A 17,360-nucleotide genomic window follows, 5' to 3' on the forward strand; every position below is an offset into this window, starting at 1 on the left:
TTCTGGGGCTCTGCGGTGGGGATCCTGGGGGTCCCGGACGTGGCTAGGTACTGCCTCGCAGCTCAGCTTTCCCAGGCCTTCGCTTGGAAGATAACCACTAACCGGCCAGATGGTTTAAATTAGAATAAGACTGGTGTAAAGATCCGATCGAGGTGCTACCACACATGAAAGACCCCAGCTACGCCCAGGACTTGGGCCCAGTGCCTGCGACAATGAATACGGTGACAAGCTGGTAAAAGGCAGCACGCCTATGGAAGTGCAGGAGTGCAATGGGCCCGCTCACGCCTATCTGGGACAACCCAGACTTTTCCTCCCGGTATGACGGGAGGGCGGGCTGAGAACTATGGCCGACTTTTTTGAGAACGGCACCCCGTTGAAATTTTAAGCCTGCAAAACCAAATTCCAGGTGCCAGAGACGGAGAGATTACGATACACGAACTCAGGCAATGGCTGTCTAGCGTGCCTGCCAAGAAGCACGGCAGCAGGGAACTAACAGCCCTAGAACGAACACTCACCATATCGACGCTATACAAACTATTAGACAGAACTGATCCGACCAAAAAAAAGCCCTATATGCTGAAGTGGGAAGAAGACATTGGCAAAGCTATCGAGTCAGAGGAATGGAGTCATATCTGGACCAGAGTGCACAAAAGCTCAAAATGCAGAACGAACAAAGAAGGTGCATTTAAAGTGTGCTACAGATGGTACCGCACCCCAGCGATCATGAACACATACAACCCAGCCATCCCTCCACAGTGCTGGAGAGGATGTCCTGATAGGGGTTTGTTGTTTCATCTCCTCTGGTTCTGCCCGAAGGCCACTCAATTCTGGAAAGAGATCCTGGAGCAAATCAAATCAATAACTGGCCACACAATCCCATGGGACCCGGGAATCGTCCTCCTACGATCCACTGGGGAGGGCCAATTCCCACTAACAGGACGCATGTCAGACTTATGCTCACACCTCCTAAAAGACGCAAAGATATCAATCGCAAGACTCAGGAAAAACCCTGAAGGCCCTGCCACACAAATGTGGTGGGCTAAGTGCTGGGAAATAGTGGTGGCAGAAAAGATTACAGCCATCAGATTTGGTAATACTCCTAAATTCAACCAGACATGGGCCCCTTTCCTGGACTACACGCAACAATTCCCGGGAGTGGCGAGACAACCTCCTACTCTGCGCTGTATGGGGAACCAAGACTGAAAGGCCAGTCCAAGAAGCGGTAGACAGCGGATCAACTCTCATCTTAAGACACTGGGCACTCCACCCCCCAGCCCACGACGTCCAATAGCCTCTTACTCCGGACCAAAGCTGCACCCAGTCAATGGTGGTTCCGCTCCCCCGAACCAAACTAATGACGAACGCCTAAATCTCCCTGCTTGCCCCTATTCTCTCTTTTACTCCTCCTCCAAAGAAATTTTCTGTTATTTGAAGTTCTTGAAGTTCTGTTTTCCTATGTTCTGCCTTTACTTTCTTTTCAGTTTCTTGTTTTCATGCAAGCTCCAAGAAATGCCTTAACGTGCTTCATGTTTAAGCTTGTATGTATAAAACTCAATAAAAAGATTGTGGGGAAAAAGAAACATGATCAACAAGATCAAAAGCAGAGGATAGATCCAACTTACCAAGGGGGGGTCCTGGGAGTCCCTCTGCCAGACATTAGTCCTGGTTACAAGAGACTTACCCAGAGTCTTTAGCTCCCCATCTTTCACAGAGAAGAAATATCCCATACATATCAGTCTTTGACCTGCACTGGGGCAATCCAGCACCGAAATGCTAGGCAATTCTCCTCTGAACAAGAGTACCAACAGCAACCCCAGACACGTGTTTCGGTCTGGTTGGGCCTCATCAGTAGGGTGGACCTGTGCCTCTCTAAGAATAGTGAGCTAGGTCATCAGCGTTACACAAGTCCTCTAAAAAACACAATTTCTCTTGAAGCAAAGGGGAGAAATTCTCAGGGATTAAGGACTTCTGGTTACGCATGCGCACAGCACTTCTCGTATTCGTATCAAGTCTGGGAGGAGGGTGTGGGAGAATAATATCAAAAGATAGCAGTAAGTGATCGGGCCAGATGCATGGAGAGAGAGTCAAGTTAGCCAACGAGAGGCGCTGAACCAAAAGCCAGTCGAGAGTATGACCAGAAGTATGACTGGGGGAACCAACCAATTGCGAGAAACTAATGGTGTCAATAGCACACATTAATGAGACAGTGGCAGCGTGGGGGGGAGCATCAAACCAATGGTTAAAATCACCCATCACCAAGACTGGTGTCTGGACCCTGGTAATATTGTTTAAAAACTGCTCTTCAAAAGACGGAAGGGCATTCTGGGGTCAATAGATGGCAATGATGGTGAGTGATGTGTTGTCTGTGATCTTCAGTTTCACTAGGAGAGAGTCACTATCCGCAGGGGATTCGTGCGAGATTGGGTGAAACTGCAGAGAATGTTTTAAAACAGAGCTACTCTACCACTTCTGAAGGTGTGGCTTCAGGAACCGGTTCCAGCAAGTAGGTCGGGGCTGGTGGATAGTAGGTCGTCAGCAATCTTAACACCATGATGCCGCAAGGAGCGGGTGTTAAGAGGTGCTGCTTGAAGAGAAGGTGTACAACTGCTAAGGTCTGTAGGTAAGGTAATGGGGGGCATGATTTGTAGAGGCATAGCCACCTTAGCATCAACAGACCTGCAAGGTTCCACCAAATCAGTGGGGAGGATGTCATGGGGTTTCATGGTAGTGGTCATCATGGGAGGTCGGTCAAGAGCATAGGTCTTGGAATTAATGGGGGCATCAAACTTGCCATCGAGGAGTGAGTTTACAAACCGATCGGCATGTCCAGCTAAAGTGCAAAGCTGGGGAATGGATGTATCAGAATCCAATGGATTAACATGCCTGGCTGCGAGCCTGGCTTGTCTGTTTCGTTTGATATTCATTATTAAATCAACACGAGAAATTGTACCAGGGAGGGTGAGCACAAGCCCAGAGGGAATTACCATGGGAGGAGGCGGCGTTCGGGGAGACCAGAAAAAGAGCGCCATGCCTAACACGCACCGGAACTAACTGGACAGTCGTGCCGGCACAGTCACACCTGGAAGGGGGATAAGTAATAGGCGGGGACCACAAGATAGTTGGGATATGTAATCCCAAGTGAGCGTGCAGCGTGTAAACGATGTTTCAACAGTCTGCACTACAAGAAAACTAAGTGCAACAGTAGCAAGGAATATGAGCACAGTGAAGTAAAAGCAATATACAGCAGCGTTTTGAAATATAAGAACCAAATAAAAATTCACAAGCTAAGAAGCAGGATAAAACAAAACAATGCAGGCGTAACAATTTTAATAAAATGTACAGGAAACACAAGATATTGTTTGAAGACAGCATTAGGTGAGTCAAGAAAAGCTTACAGATAACCTGCTTTTCTAGGTTTAAGAAGGGAGACCCAAAACATAAAGGTTGGGCTGGGAGATGCCTCCCATTAACTGCCAGGAGCCAAGGAGATCCAGTGACTGATCTCCAGCAACACCTTGTACTGCAAATAAAGCCAGACAAACTGTCAAAGGATTTAAAGACACAGAGATTCAGCCCATCGCAGAGAGTACCTTCAACAAACTGAAGCCGGTTCAGCTACGAGAGCTCTTCAAGGCAAGAAAAACAGAAAGCATAATTGTTGGCACCAATTGAAAATACCAGTCTATTAAGTGGCCCCACATGATTCAAAGCCTTTGCTGTTACCTGGGATAGAGCTGCGTGTATTACCATAACATATTCATTTAAAAAGGCCAGAAGCATAAAAGCTTAACTAGAAACATTTTTTTTTAAAAGACTGGGTTAGCAAAACCCATTAGAGAACAGATTACCTCCAAAGAGATTCGCCTGTGTATCCGGCTTCTCAGACAAACTCCTGTGGGAGACTGGACTTCATCAGATGAAGTTCCTGAAGCTTGGTCACTTTCACCATCTGATCCCATTTTGAGATTTTCATGCACAATGTCTGCAATAAAAAGTGAGCTATTAGTATCCTTACCATACTTTACATTTATACAGTTCTACGATTAAATTCCCATACATTACAGGAGGTAAATTACTTTGTGGTTGAGTTCATTGTAGATTTTTTCTTTTTTTTTCTTTTAGTGCCTCCCCATTCCACATCATCTCCCACCACCCCACTTACTCTCACGCCACCTCTTAGGTACATCCATGCCCTGCGCCCCCCCACTCCCCTCCACGATGAAACCTGCCACGAAGTAACTTACCACTTTGTAACTCATGGGGATGAAACCATGATACACGATTTATACATCCAATAAATCGAAAAGAGCCATGACGAATGCTTATAGAACATACAAATATTTCTTCTTGCATCTTAATTGTCACCATCATGCTGAATAAGTCATGGTATGGTTCTCAAACAAATGCTATAAACTGAGATCAGCTCCCTAAAATGATTGCATTACAGCAGCACTTCTGTCACATGGGCAGACCATGCTGTGGAATGTTGGTTCTGTCATAATGTAATGATTTCTTGCAGAGTTCTAACCTTTATCTAGAGGTCTGAAAAAGGTAACTCTAGGGGAAATGGTAAAGATAAGATTATGACTTTACTAAGGTCACTGCTTCATTCACATTACCAATTGAAAGGCCTTCACTGAACCTCAAGAGGGGACGCCGACTGTACTGCACAGCTACAAAGAATAGTGTCATGATTTCTGAGAATTCCTAGATCACCCGCACCAGCCTTAACCCACAATCATCCCTATGGTGAAACCAGCAGTCACGAAAACAGACTGCGGTTAGCAAAAGAGGGATGAAAACATGAATGAAATGGACTATTCATTTATATATTCTTTTGCTTCTGTGCACAACTAGACTCTAGTAGGCGTTGGGGCACTGCACTGAAAAAGAATACATTCATAATCAGAAAATCTGGATTTGTTATTACATGGAGTATAGTATACTGATATGATGTGCTCTGGGTGAAATAAGTGCACCGAGCCACACGTGGGTTGAACAGAACTTTACTGGAAAGATACAGAAGGTAAGTACATAAGGAGCTAGTAGGTTAAGTACATAAACAGAGCGACATCCACCGGCTCCCTAGTCCGTTAAGCTTCAGGCCCCAACTGACACTGTGGAACATATAGGCACACTTCACTCATAACATTCCACACCAACGTTCTGTAAGGGTCTCAAGCATACAGACCAACAAACAAGAAGCAAAACTCAGACATAACATATACATTAGTAAACACCTGCAAAAGCAATGTATAAAATAATCATCAATGGAACACAAAACAGAAATGAACAAATGCACAAAATAGAATCTGTGTTTACAAGAACACAGGTTGTGGATGTATAGATGCATGTGGGAGGAGAGCAGTTGTAGAAGTAAGACAAAGCAAAGAATGCAAAGGAGAGATGGCATATTTGGGTGAATAGGGTGCTGTGAAGGGTAAGAAGGAGGCGGACGCTGTAAAAGACAATTTCACTATATTGTTTATTTAAAGTAAAACAAGGCCCGTCTTTTCCTATGGCTACGCGCTGTTCCCTACCTATTTTACTAAGGTGATTGTCATTCATACTGAATCAATTTGAGTTAACTTAGGCCTTCTCTCGCCTAGTCCTGTCTCTTTTTCTGTTGTCCAGTCTATATGTAAGCGTTCTGATGCCCGCAGGCTTTAACGCTATATAAACAAATAAATAAAATAAAATAAAAATAAATTCAGTGTGAATGTCCAAAAGAAGTGCTTCCACTGTCCATCTCTAAGCTATGTCACCCTACTACTAATATAACTAAGCCCAGGAGAATGACTCCAGTCTCTTGGATGCTGTGTTTTGTCACAAGTTTCTTTTTTATTCTATTGCTCCTTAGTATTTGTAAATAATCTCTGGTTATCCTCTGGATTAAGTTCTGCAGTTCTTCAAGCAGACTGGTATTTTCCATTCCCTCTTTCTCAGAGATTGTCTTAGTTCTCTTCAGGTTCTCTCTCTCTCTCTTAGAAGGCTTGTGACCCTCTTGCAGCGGTGTTGCTAGGTCTGAAAAAGATCTGGGGCAAAGCTATTGTCGGGACTGCCGGGACTCAGGGCTAGCTAGCCTTTTGGTTGTAGCCCCCAAAGTGCTACCTGGGGCTACAACCCAAACACCCAGGGCTATAGCCCCCTTAGCCCTCTCTAGCAATGTCTCTGCCCTCTTTTCGAATATTTTGGTTTTTCAAATTCCAATTATAATCCACCTCTTCGCAGGGTGCGGTTTCATATATGAGGCTTATTTTACCAGGCTCACTGGACTTTATTCCCCCAGTGTCTTTCTCTAGTATGCTCTTTCTTATCGTCAGGATATGAGTTATCCTTTCCCTTTTCCCAGGGTTACAAGTTTCTAACTTGGTTTCTTTCGTGTTTCTCCTGAACTCGTTAACAGTTCTGGTTGATCAGACTAGTTCCACTTCTTTTCACATTAGTACTAGTTTAATTTAACTTACAATGAATCCCTCTTGATCTTTTGGAACTACCGTTCACCTTATTACCTTCTGTTTTCAGGGGTAACGGTGCCAGTACCTGTAGGACGTTGGACTCCATCGGGCTTTCTTTGTAGTACCATGTCTTACTTTCCACGGTGTCCCGCTCTTGCCTTCTGGATAGCACTGGCGTCATGACTTGGATGGGGAGTTCCTTCCACCCGCTGGTGGTGCCGGCATAATTGTACAGGCAGGCAGCTCACCACGATTGCTTTGTGGTCAAGCTACCACTGAACTCTGTTCCCCAGCGTTTCTCGCTCGTGGAGCTACTCTGGTTTATGTGGGTTCAGCGTTCTGCTACAGCACCGCCTCCTTCTGCTCGGCTACGTACAGAGGGCTTCCCCTGGTTCTCTCAGCATCTCACTCTCTCTCGGCTTTCTGCCCTTTCTCTCTGGTTCTTTGGTATATCATACCATTTCAGTATCCTCAGCACAGTCTATTGGAGACTATTGATTTAAAGGGATAGTGTGATGAATCAGCAACGATTCCCCCAGAAAACATGGCCTGCAACCCTTCTCATGTGGCCAGGGAAAGGAAGATGCTTTCTGATCGCGACCCAGAGGGTGGTGTTCTGTGGGAGGATCACATGAGGGAGGGAAGCAGGTCAGGGAGAATGGGAAACCCCCTTGTTCAACTTTCCCCGAAGCCCTACTCTTTCAATGGCCTATTGCAAAACAGAAAGAAAAACAAATGTTTCCATTAGGGATTTCAAGTCCCATAATTCCCCAAGTACTGAGACAAGGAAGAGGGCTGAAGAGGTGCACTGCTGCAGGAGTGATCAGTTCAATAATGCAGATGACCCACACCTGAGGGAGGCAGAGATACTTAAATGTCCGCCCCCTTGCCCCCAGCCAGGTGCACGCCATAGAGTTGGCGTTTCTGATTAAGAGCAGGGGAATCCAGAAGCAGAAGCCACGTAGTTCGTGTTGGCAGCCCAGGTATAAACTGGAGGAAAGAGGACGCCGGGACCAATGCATGGCAGATATCAGCTGCCGGTCCTGAGAGGGTCTGTATCCCTAAAAATCTCGAGTGCAGATGTTGTGCAGCAGAAATCGTACTGAAAGTAGGCTTTTCTTCTTGTGACTCGTTCTGCTGAGGCTACGCAACGGGAAGCATGCAGGAGGCTGGCGTGCACCCAAGAGGCGGGTGGTGGTCGGGGGGGGCAGTTTGGTTAGTTGGGTGAAGAGGGAGTAGGAAAGTGAGAATAGTGGTCTACTGTTGGCAGCTTCAGTTCGGTTTTCACTGCGTGCTGACCTTTGGTGTAGGTATCGGATTGGAGCAAGACCTTGTGTGCTGTTGATGCAGTTTATGTGTTTGTTTTTTGCGGTGTGGTGAAGTATGTGCGATTTGCTGGCCGAGAGATGGTTGTGTAGGTTTTCGGGTGAATTAGGTAAGCAGACATTTGAAGTTGGGTTAGTGGGTTGTTTGTTCGGGTTCTCGACGGTCTTGTTCTATTTAGGTGGCATACCTGTGGGTAAACTTAGAAGCTGGTTACGTTTCTTGGCCATCTGACCATTAGGTTAGATGTCACGGTGCGTTGCTGTTTGTGTTGTATGGATCTTCGTTTGGTGGGCTGGTTATGTTTAGTCTTCCCCTTCTGGTGTTGGTGTTGGTGTTGTGGATTGGCCGTCCCCTATATTCCCTCACTGTCTGTTTTGAAGGTGGTCTGCTGGGTTTAGGATTGATTGGCAAGGGTACTACAGATAATCGTCTTTGTTTCTTCCGTCTTGGTTTAGTTATGTATTCGGTTTTTACTGTCACCTTGTTATGGCTAACTCTCAGTTTGTGTTTGATACGTTGTAGATTGTATTTCTTAGATTCTGTATGTAGTCGAGTTGGGGTCCGGGATCAGTGTTTTCACTCATCATTGTTATCAGGTGTGGGTGTGCCCCTGTGGGCATGCATCTAGTTCTGCAGTGAAGAGCCACGATTTGAGCAGATTCCTGAATAGTAAGTGGTTTTTTGTGTTGCATATATTCTTTGGTATATCGTTCCATATTTTTGGTGCGAGGTGAGAGAAAGAGGATCCTCTGAGTTTTCTCTTGTCAAGTTTTGTCTCCAGGTGAATGTTGTTGCTTTATCTGAGCGTTCTTGTTGGGAGATCTAGGTGCAATTGGTCTCTCAGGAATTCTGTGCCTTGGTTCTGGATTGCTCTTTGCGTGATGCACATTGATTTGAATTTGATTAGTTTTATTGGTAGCCAATGTAGTGTTTTTAGCGCAGGACTATGTGTTCTCTTCGGGGTATTTTGAGGAGAAATCTGGCTGCCACATTTTGTATGCTTTGTAGTTTTTTTTAGGAGTTGTTCAGGCATAACCTGCTATAGGCTGGACTTGACGAGGGCGATGATGGTTTGTGTTTTGTTGGCAAATGATAGGAACGGTAGGATCCTTTTTTCCACTCGCAGTAGAAAGAAGCATTTCTTGAGTATAGCGCTTACTTGTGGCTCTAGGGTGTCTTTGTTATCCATCAGGACTCGCAGGTTTTTTATTACAGTCGACGATGGGGCAGGGGTTGTAACGAGTTCCCTTGGTCAGGGGATGTAGTGGTTGTCTCCTCCATTTTTGGAATCATTATTTCTGTTTTGCCTGGGTTGAGTTTGAGGTAGTACAGTTCATCCAGTTGAATACATCACAAAGGCAGTTCTCAATTGTTATGTCTTCTTCTTGATGGTCTTGTATTTTGAATACTATTTGTGTGTCGTTGATGTAAATGTAGCAGGTGAGGCCATGTCCTTAGAGAATTTTGATCAGCAAAGAAAGGTAGATATTGAATAATAGCAGGGAGAAGGATGACCCTTGTGGTACACCGCATGTGGATTCTCTTGTGTTCGATTTGAAAGGTTTCATCCATATAGTTTGTTCTGTTCGTTAGGAAGGATTTGAACCACAGTAGGGCGGTGTCTGTTATTCCCAGTGCTTTTAGTCTTGTGATGAGTATTTTGTGATTAACTGTGTCGAATGCCACAGAGAGGTGTAGAAGTATCAAGGGCGCACTGTTGTCCGAGTCTGCGTTTGTTTTTAGGTCATCCCATATTGAGAGGAGAGCCAATTCCTTTCCGCTCATTGTCCGAAACCAACTTGTACCTGGTCTAGTAGACAGCGTTTTCTATACATTCTTGGGTTGTTTTGTATATGTACGTTTTGAGTAATTTAGCTGTATACGTGATGTTGGAGATGGGTCTGTAGTTGGTGTGGTCCTCCATATTTCTACATGTGTCTTTGAGTAGCGTTCTGATGTACGCTAATTTGAAGGATTGTGCCACTTTCCCTGTTGAGATTGAAAGTTTGAGGAGAGTCCTGTGGTATCCCATGGGGGTTCCTTGAGTGAGGATTGATTTATATATTTACGGTGGGTAGGGATCCTCAGGAGAACCTGTTTTGTTGCTTTGATCTACCAGTTTGATTAAAGTCTCCATTGATATTTCTGGGAAGTTTCGTAGTTTGTTCAGGTGTTCCTCGTACGTGTCAACGGGATCCGTAGTACGATCACATGGTCTGTTTTGTGTGGATTGTTGGATGGTGGTGATTTTGTTTTTGTAGTGGTCTGCTAGGTCATTACAGAGTTTCATCAATGCTATTGGCGTGTTGTTGCAGCCTGGTGGATTTTTTATTTCATTTATGATTTTGAAGAGTTCTTTTTGGGTGTATGGAGCTGTGAGGATTCGTTTGTCGTAATATTTCCTTTTTATATTTCCTTTTTGTAGGTGCGGATATGTTTAAGTTTATTTCTCGTGTCATTTGTGGTCCTCCGTTCTAGTCCACGTTTCTTTTTTTTTCATGGCTCTAAGTAGTGGGGTGAATCATTTTACTGTTGCTCTTTTACGTGAATGGGGTGAAAGGTTTTTCTTTTGTGATTTTGTCCATTGTTGATGTGATCCAGTTGTGGAGTAGAGCTACTTTTTTGTCTAGATCGGCTTCTTCCCTAATCATTGTTTGAGGTTTGCTGAGTTCCAGAAGTTCAATTAGGTCAGTGTTTTTTATAGTTCTCCAATTCCTTTTCATGGTGATTGGTAGTTTGTCTTGTCGCTGGTTTGTTGGGGTGATTAGTGTGATTACGAAGGGAATGATGAGGTGGTCGCTCCAGAGTATTTGGATTGGAGGTGCTGTGGCAGTGAGTTTTTTATTAGCAAAAATGTTGTCAAGTTTGTGCCCAGCCGAGTGGGTTGCTCCTTTGACTACTTGCTGTATATTCATTGCTGCTAGTTGGCTGGTTAGAGATTTGTGTGTGGTTATGGTTTCTTCATCAAACCAGATATTGAAGTCTCCAAGGACGATCAGATGATTGTGCTCGATGGCTAGGGTTGTGATTGCTTCCGTGAAGGCACCCACAAAGGTCGAGTCATATGTTGGTGATCTGTATATCATTATGAATTTCAGGTTTGGTTTGGGGTTTGCTGACAGGCGTAGGATTAGGGATTCGCATTTATCGACATTTAGCGGGTCTTCCAGTTTGATGGCCAAGTGTTCCTTGTGGATGACTGCCAGTCCCCCATCTCTTTTGGTTTTTCTGTTTGCTTGGACGGATTTGAAGTTGTCAGGCAGACAGTTGAGGGTGATCTTGTATTTCTTGCCTAGCCATGTTTCAGTTACAAAAAGGATGTCAATAACCCTATCACATAGCAGGTTGTACATTTTGGTGGCATGTTTGGACATCGATCTTGCATTTATTAAATTGCAGTGGATCTTTTGGGTGTGGTTTTGTTTATTAGTGGTTCCTTGTTTTGGTTTGTAATTGTTCAGTCGAGGTGTTTCTGTATTGACGTTGATTGGATGAAGATGATCAGTGAAGGCTGCTTCTTCATTGAAGCGGTCTGCTAAATTGGAATCTTGGCTGTTCCATCGCAGTGTTTCTCTGGTGGTGCCGATTGGTCGAAGATCAGCAAGAGCTTCTTCTTCATTAAATCGGTCTGTTAGGTTAGTGGTTGGATTGTTGTTCATTAGGGCTTCGTCATCTTGTGTGATCTGTTGTGGATATCGATAGTGCTCTTCTGTTCTTGTAATGTATGGGGAGATGGCATTGGCGTCTTCCCGCTCTTTTCTATGGTACTCCGTCTTTTTTCCAGTCGTTTGGAATGGTTCTTTATTTGTTTTAAGGTATCAGTGTCAATTTATCAAGATTCTGTTGTTGGGGCGAGGTAAGGTGTAAGATATAATGATTTTTCTCTTACAGTGTTTGTTCTGATGGTGGCATTGTTTGTTCTGATGGTATCGTTGTTTGGCCGAGAGTTTCTCGTATTCGAAACCGCTTCTACTGCAGACAGTTGGGCTTGTTTGTTGAGATTATTGTTGCATGACCCGGCTTTGTCAGCGTCCATTTCTGTGTCGTGGCATTTTGGGTCTCGATGCAGAATTAACAGGGCCGGTGGTCGTCATTAGTGTCTTGTGCTAGGAGAGTACTGGTGTTTCCTCTAATGATTATATTAGCGTGTTATCGGATACCGTCTGTCCTTTCGTCGGTGTGATAGGCGTTTCCCTAACCAGCTCACTGTCCGGGGTGTTGGGTGATTGATTGTCTGGTGATATAGGGCTCAGTAGGGTGGGTATCGATAGGGTGCTAGGCTAGTAGTGAAAGCTATATGAATGTGGAGCGGGCAAGTAATTACAATATTATCACAGTGTGGTATCCCACAGCCAGATTTGAGAGTCCTGTATATTGGAAGAAGACCTACACCTAACAGTGCAACTTGAGTACAGGCCTAAACACAGCTGGAGCCAACACCCAACAATGCAATAGGAGAACAAGACCAAACAGAGCTAGGTTTGAGTGTCCCTTATAGTGGGAGAAAGGCCTACACCTGACAATGCATTTCAGTAAAAGATCAACACAGCTAGATGTGTCCTGTATAGTTGGAGGAAGGCCCACACCCAGCAATGCAATTTGAGTACAATCCTAAACAGAGCTAGATTTGAGTGTTCGATGTTAATCAATTTCCTCCCAAATTCTTGAAATTAAAAAACTAAGGCCCACTGTGACCATTGTTCGCCTGTGTCTCTTTACATAGTTTAAATAAAAAAAAACAATACATAGGCAGTATCGCCAATGCTGTGCCCATTACTAGAAAGCATGCCACTGACTGCAATTTATAACAATGATGTGCTTCTCTAATAATAATACTGTGCACAAGCAATGCATGTGCCACCACTTAAGCATTTAATTCAAAATTTCCTGCCACTGCTATTCCCTTCACTACACTGAGTGTCGCTGGGACAAGTCTCTGATCGGTCTGTTAACCCCAATAAATTATAACACCAATTAAAGCAAGCACAATCCTTACCTGAACGTCTTTGTTGCAAGGCCCCAGTGGATCACGCTGGAGATCATGTGTTTACACAGGATCCTACACAATGCATTGACACTGTGCGCCATTTTAGAATTTCCTGCTTTTCGCACAATCCAGCACAAGACAATGTACATTGTTCTCAAAGATGTAACCGCCATTTAATTTCTCATCGTTAAAATGTTGCCTGTTTACTCTCCCATGTGAATTAAAGTGAATCAACGAACGGAATATAACTCGGCTATCGTTTTCTGACTTAAGGATTTCAAGAACTATGTTTTCCTTTCCGTTTGTAAAGAGGTCATGCACGAGGCGCGCCGCTTCAAACCCGCAGCACAAATCAATGGCATTTTCACATGCAATTTCCCCTCAAATCTGCCATGTTTTAATTTTCTGTGTTAGTGTAAACCGGTTTGCCTCTCCATGAATCCTGTGCCTTGCATTTTATGATTCTTTGAAGACTTACTTGCCTTTCCCTTTGCCTTGAATGTCATGCATGTAAACGCTTGCTATGCATTTGTCCCAGGGGGCATAGTGCTTTGAACAGAAACATTATCGAAAAAAATATATAACCGTAAACAAGGGCAATATAACCTACCCCTTATCTAGAGAAAGGAGAACAGACATTTTTGCTCATCATTTATCACCCAGATGCCTGGCAAACACAAACGTGGTCTATAGTTTAGGCTCTGTATGTTGAGATCAATGGGGTCACTAGGTAGAAAATTAAGCATACGCCGCACCCATGTATGAAATTAGTTAATATTTATGAGAAAGGAACCATCATGGTCTATAGGAATCAGCACAACATACTAGCATTTGACAACCATCTTCATCCCCTGCTTTCCCCCCACTGACTCCAAGCAAAGGGTTGAGGGATGAAGCGCTGGTGTTGCCTAGGCATTAAACATCCCTCTTCTTATTACAACTTCTGCCCTGGTCCCCTTCGAACTGCCTACTGGACTATCAGAAAAGCCATGTCCCCAAAACCTTTTTCAACATCAGCACCCCAAATGCCAGCTCAGCCAACAAATACATGTCCAACATCTACCACCACTTGGATGACAGGGGCATGGACGTACTATGGGTAAGAGGAATATGGTAACAACGATACCACTTTTGTGGACATCTTATTGGCAACAGGATAAAGGATTTGTGTTAAAAACTGACTGAACAGAGCAGAGCCAGCTGCCATCCTAAGAAGAGTTGTTGTACCAAAGCACTATGGGTGCCTCTTTGATCCAGATTATAGTGGATCCTTCACTCTCACATTGCATTCTCAGGAGGACTGTTTGCCCTTGCATCCTCTTCCATAGTGATAGTGAGGCTGGCCAATCACTCCCATCACTGGCGAGACACGTGAGCTAACATTGCAGAACATTATGTTGTTGCAATCAGCTCATTGTCCACGACTACCTGACTTGGCCATTGCAGTTGGTGTTTTCTGTAAGATAAAATATGGCTTCTTTACTAAGCAGGCACCCGTGACCTAATGCTCCCTCGTATACGGTCACATCCCACAATTCTGGGCAAGAAACAGGAGTTTTGATCAAAAGTCAATTTCTGTATCTAAATGAATTGAAGGTGGTCCTCAAGCTTTATGTAGGGAAAATAACAATATTAGATAAATTAAGAGGAGCTTTTCCACAAAAACAATAACCAATCACTATTTCTCGCACACATTTATATAATGAAATCCATATATGTTTAATTTTGAATAACAATAGGCACTCTAGTCGTAATTCTGCCGCTTATCGGCCAGTGTGTGCAATTCTTTAAAGCCAAAATATTTCCAAATTAGACAAAGTTACATTTACTAATGATACAAATAACTTTGCTTTCCCCAATAAAACCAACAACTTATTGCATGTCTCATTTCCCAGGTAAATATGGGCCTGTAGGTTATTATATATGTGCAGCTTAAAGTAAGCTTATAATGAATTGCATCAAAATTCTTCACGTTTTGATTAGGGAAGCAATATAATTGATTCACAACGCACAAAGATTGTATTTCCTCCCCTTCCACCTCACTAAAAGTTTCACTATGCAGTTTCAAGAATGAGGGGTATGGGATACATTACTTGCCGTAATTGTATTTCTGATGCTTGTATCTGCTTAGATTCAAATGCTATGCATAGGCCGACATCGGATCTATGTGATCACTGCCACCACATTTAATCGTGACAGCCGAAAATGCCGTTTTTATTTTTTTTTATTAAACTCCATTTACACCATATAGATATGCAGGGGGAGACCCCCCCGCAACTCCCCCATTTTTCTATAATATCCCATTCCCCCCCACATATATAGTGGTGTAAGGGTGTGTTTAAAAGAAAATGTCAGGCATTTCGGCCGTCGCAATTGTGAGGGCGACATTTTGGCCCATTTCCTCGACATCTAGTGGTAGCTGCAATGTATTACAGTTTTTGTTTCCAAAACTCGAAAAGGGTCGTCGACAGGGCATGCCAGTAATACTATCCCTGGTATGACGTCTACTATACCCATGTTCCTTCACGCATCGAGGTCCCTCAGATTGTTTTGTTTCTGACATGAGGTAGCATGAAGTGTAGCGTGAGTACAGGTGTAATGAAGTAGATATAAGCCAGAAAAACATCTATGCACCTTCTACTCCACAGGGGAAGAAGGTTGGGCACATGTGAATCTAAGCAGATACAAGCATCAGAAATATGATTATGGTGAGCAAGGTATCCCTTCTCAGGCTTGTGGAATCTGCTTAGATCACATGGAATGCATAGATCAGCAAGCATTGTCTGGAGAAGGTGGTGGATTGTGAGAAGGTACAGCGGTAAATAGATGTTTTAGCACCACTTGTCCTACCTGTGAATCTGCTTTAGAAAGTGCGTCAATGCAGTAAGTAGTGCTGAGTAAAAGTATGGACAGAGCTCCATGTAGCTGATTTGCAAATGGCATCCAGCTGGATGTTTGCAATAAAGGCCAAGATCGCTCCTGTACTCCTGGTAGAGTGAGCGCTTGGTGTGAAGGGCAGAGTTTTATTTGACAGAGAATAGCAGAGCTGCATGGATCTGACTATCCATCTCGAGATGGCGTTTTTTGAAACATGGTCATCTTCCCTGCCAGGTGCTATGGAGCCAAACAGTTGGTATGTTTTTCTTAGCGGTTATGTCTGGTTTACATGGTTTAGGACTGCCTTCCTTACATCTAGTGTATGGAGTTTTTTCTCAGCTGAGCTTGAAGGGCATTGAAAGAAAGCTGGTAGTTCGATGTACTAGAATTTAAGATATGAACTTTGGTGCAAACCTAGGGTGTGTTCTTAATACAAACTGGTCTGTGTGTATTACAAAGAAAGAGCCTTGCACTGACAGCTTGTAGTTCACTGACTCTTATGGAGGTGATAGCCACCATAAAAGCCATCATATATGAAAGGTGTTTAAGGCTGGATTTATGCATAGGCTCAAGGAGGCGGGGCCATGAGTTTTGCAAGTTCTACATTAAGGTCCCACCCTGGAGGCAGGTTTGAAATGGGAGGGTAGAGTCTTTACACCTTCCATGAATGCATTAATGACCGGGACTTTCCACCAGGACACCTTGCTTTGAGAAGTGGTGTACACAGATAGAGCTGCCATCTGAACCTTGATGGAGTTGAATACTAGCCCGGAGTCTAGTAAGTGGATCATGTAGTGCAGAATGTGTGATGGGGTACATTCTATCGGGTTTATACTCTTTGACTGGCACCATATTACAAATCTTTTCCATTTGTTGTAATACCAGTGTCTGGTGTTTGGTTTACGTTCCTCCTTTGAGGTAGTTTTAAATGGCCAAATTCTATGACTTCAGGGGCCAAGCTGCAAAGTTTATAGACTGAGGTTGTGGGTGGAACGTGCTGTGTAAGCATGTTGTAGGGGCACGGGAGTTTGACTGGATCGCACATCGGCAGTTTGCGCAGATATGGATACCAAGGTTGTCTCACCCACACAGGAGCAACTAGGATTAGTGTCAATGTTTTTTTTTTGTTTTTTTTTAATTTGTTTTGGCTCAATGAGCCTTTACAAAAGATCGAATAAAAAACAAACAAGTTACAACATTTCTTTGCCTATGTACAGATTAGTGTCACTTTGTTCCTGGTGCATTTTTTCACTACCCTGCTCAGTAGCAGAGTTGGGAGGGATAGGGGGGGAATAGGCACATTTCCCTGACCAGTTCATCCACAGGGCGTTCCCTTTTGACCCGTGTTGGGGAAACCTGGATGCGAAGTCTGGGCATTGCGCATTTTGGCTTGTGGCGAACAAGTTTGAAAGGGGGTAACCCCATAGGGAGAAGATATTGTTTAGGACAATTCTGTCGAGCTGCCACTCGTGCTCTTCTGGTAGAGGTTCTCTGCTTAATGAGTCTACCAGAGAATCGAGTTCCCCTGGAACATGTTGCGATGATAGGAACATGCCCCGCTTTAGTGCCCACTTCCAAATTATTTGCGGTAGCCTGTACAGACTTGGAGAGTGTGCGTGTCCCCCTGCTTGTTTATGTAAAACATGGCAGTTGTGCTGTCCGTGAGGATTTGTACTGTCTGAACTGAAAGGTGCACTTGGAAAGCCTACAGT

At 44.0% G+C, this 17,360-nt stretch overlaps 1 protein-coding gene across 2 annotated transcripts in view; it reads right to left on the minus strand.

The window, feature by feature from the left end:
• CDK17 (cyclin dependent kinase 17) overlaps positions 1–17,360 on the minus strand; it is a 1,505,117-nt gene that overhangs the window by 818,903 nt on the left and 668,854 nt on the right. For both annotated transcript variants that reach the window (XM_069629414.1, XM_069629415.1), the window contains one exon: positions 3,849–3,982. In XM_069629414.1, the coding sequence (XP_069485515.1) occupies positions 3,849–3,982 (134 nt within the window). The remainder of the gene's footprint in view (positions 1–3,848; positions 3,983–17,360) is intronic.

This window comes from Ambystoma mexicanum, chromosome 12, assembly GCF_040938575.1.
Source record: "Ambystoma mexicanum isolate Mex_15411 chromosome 12, UKY_AmexF1_1, whole genome shotgun sequence".
Classification (NCBI taxonomy): Eukaryota; Metazoa; Chordata; class Amphibia; order Caudata; family Ambystomatidae; genus Ambystoma; species Ambystoma mexicanum.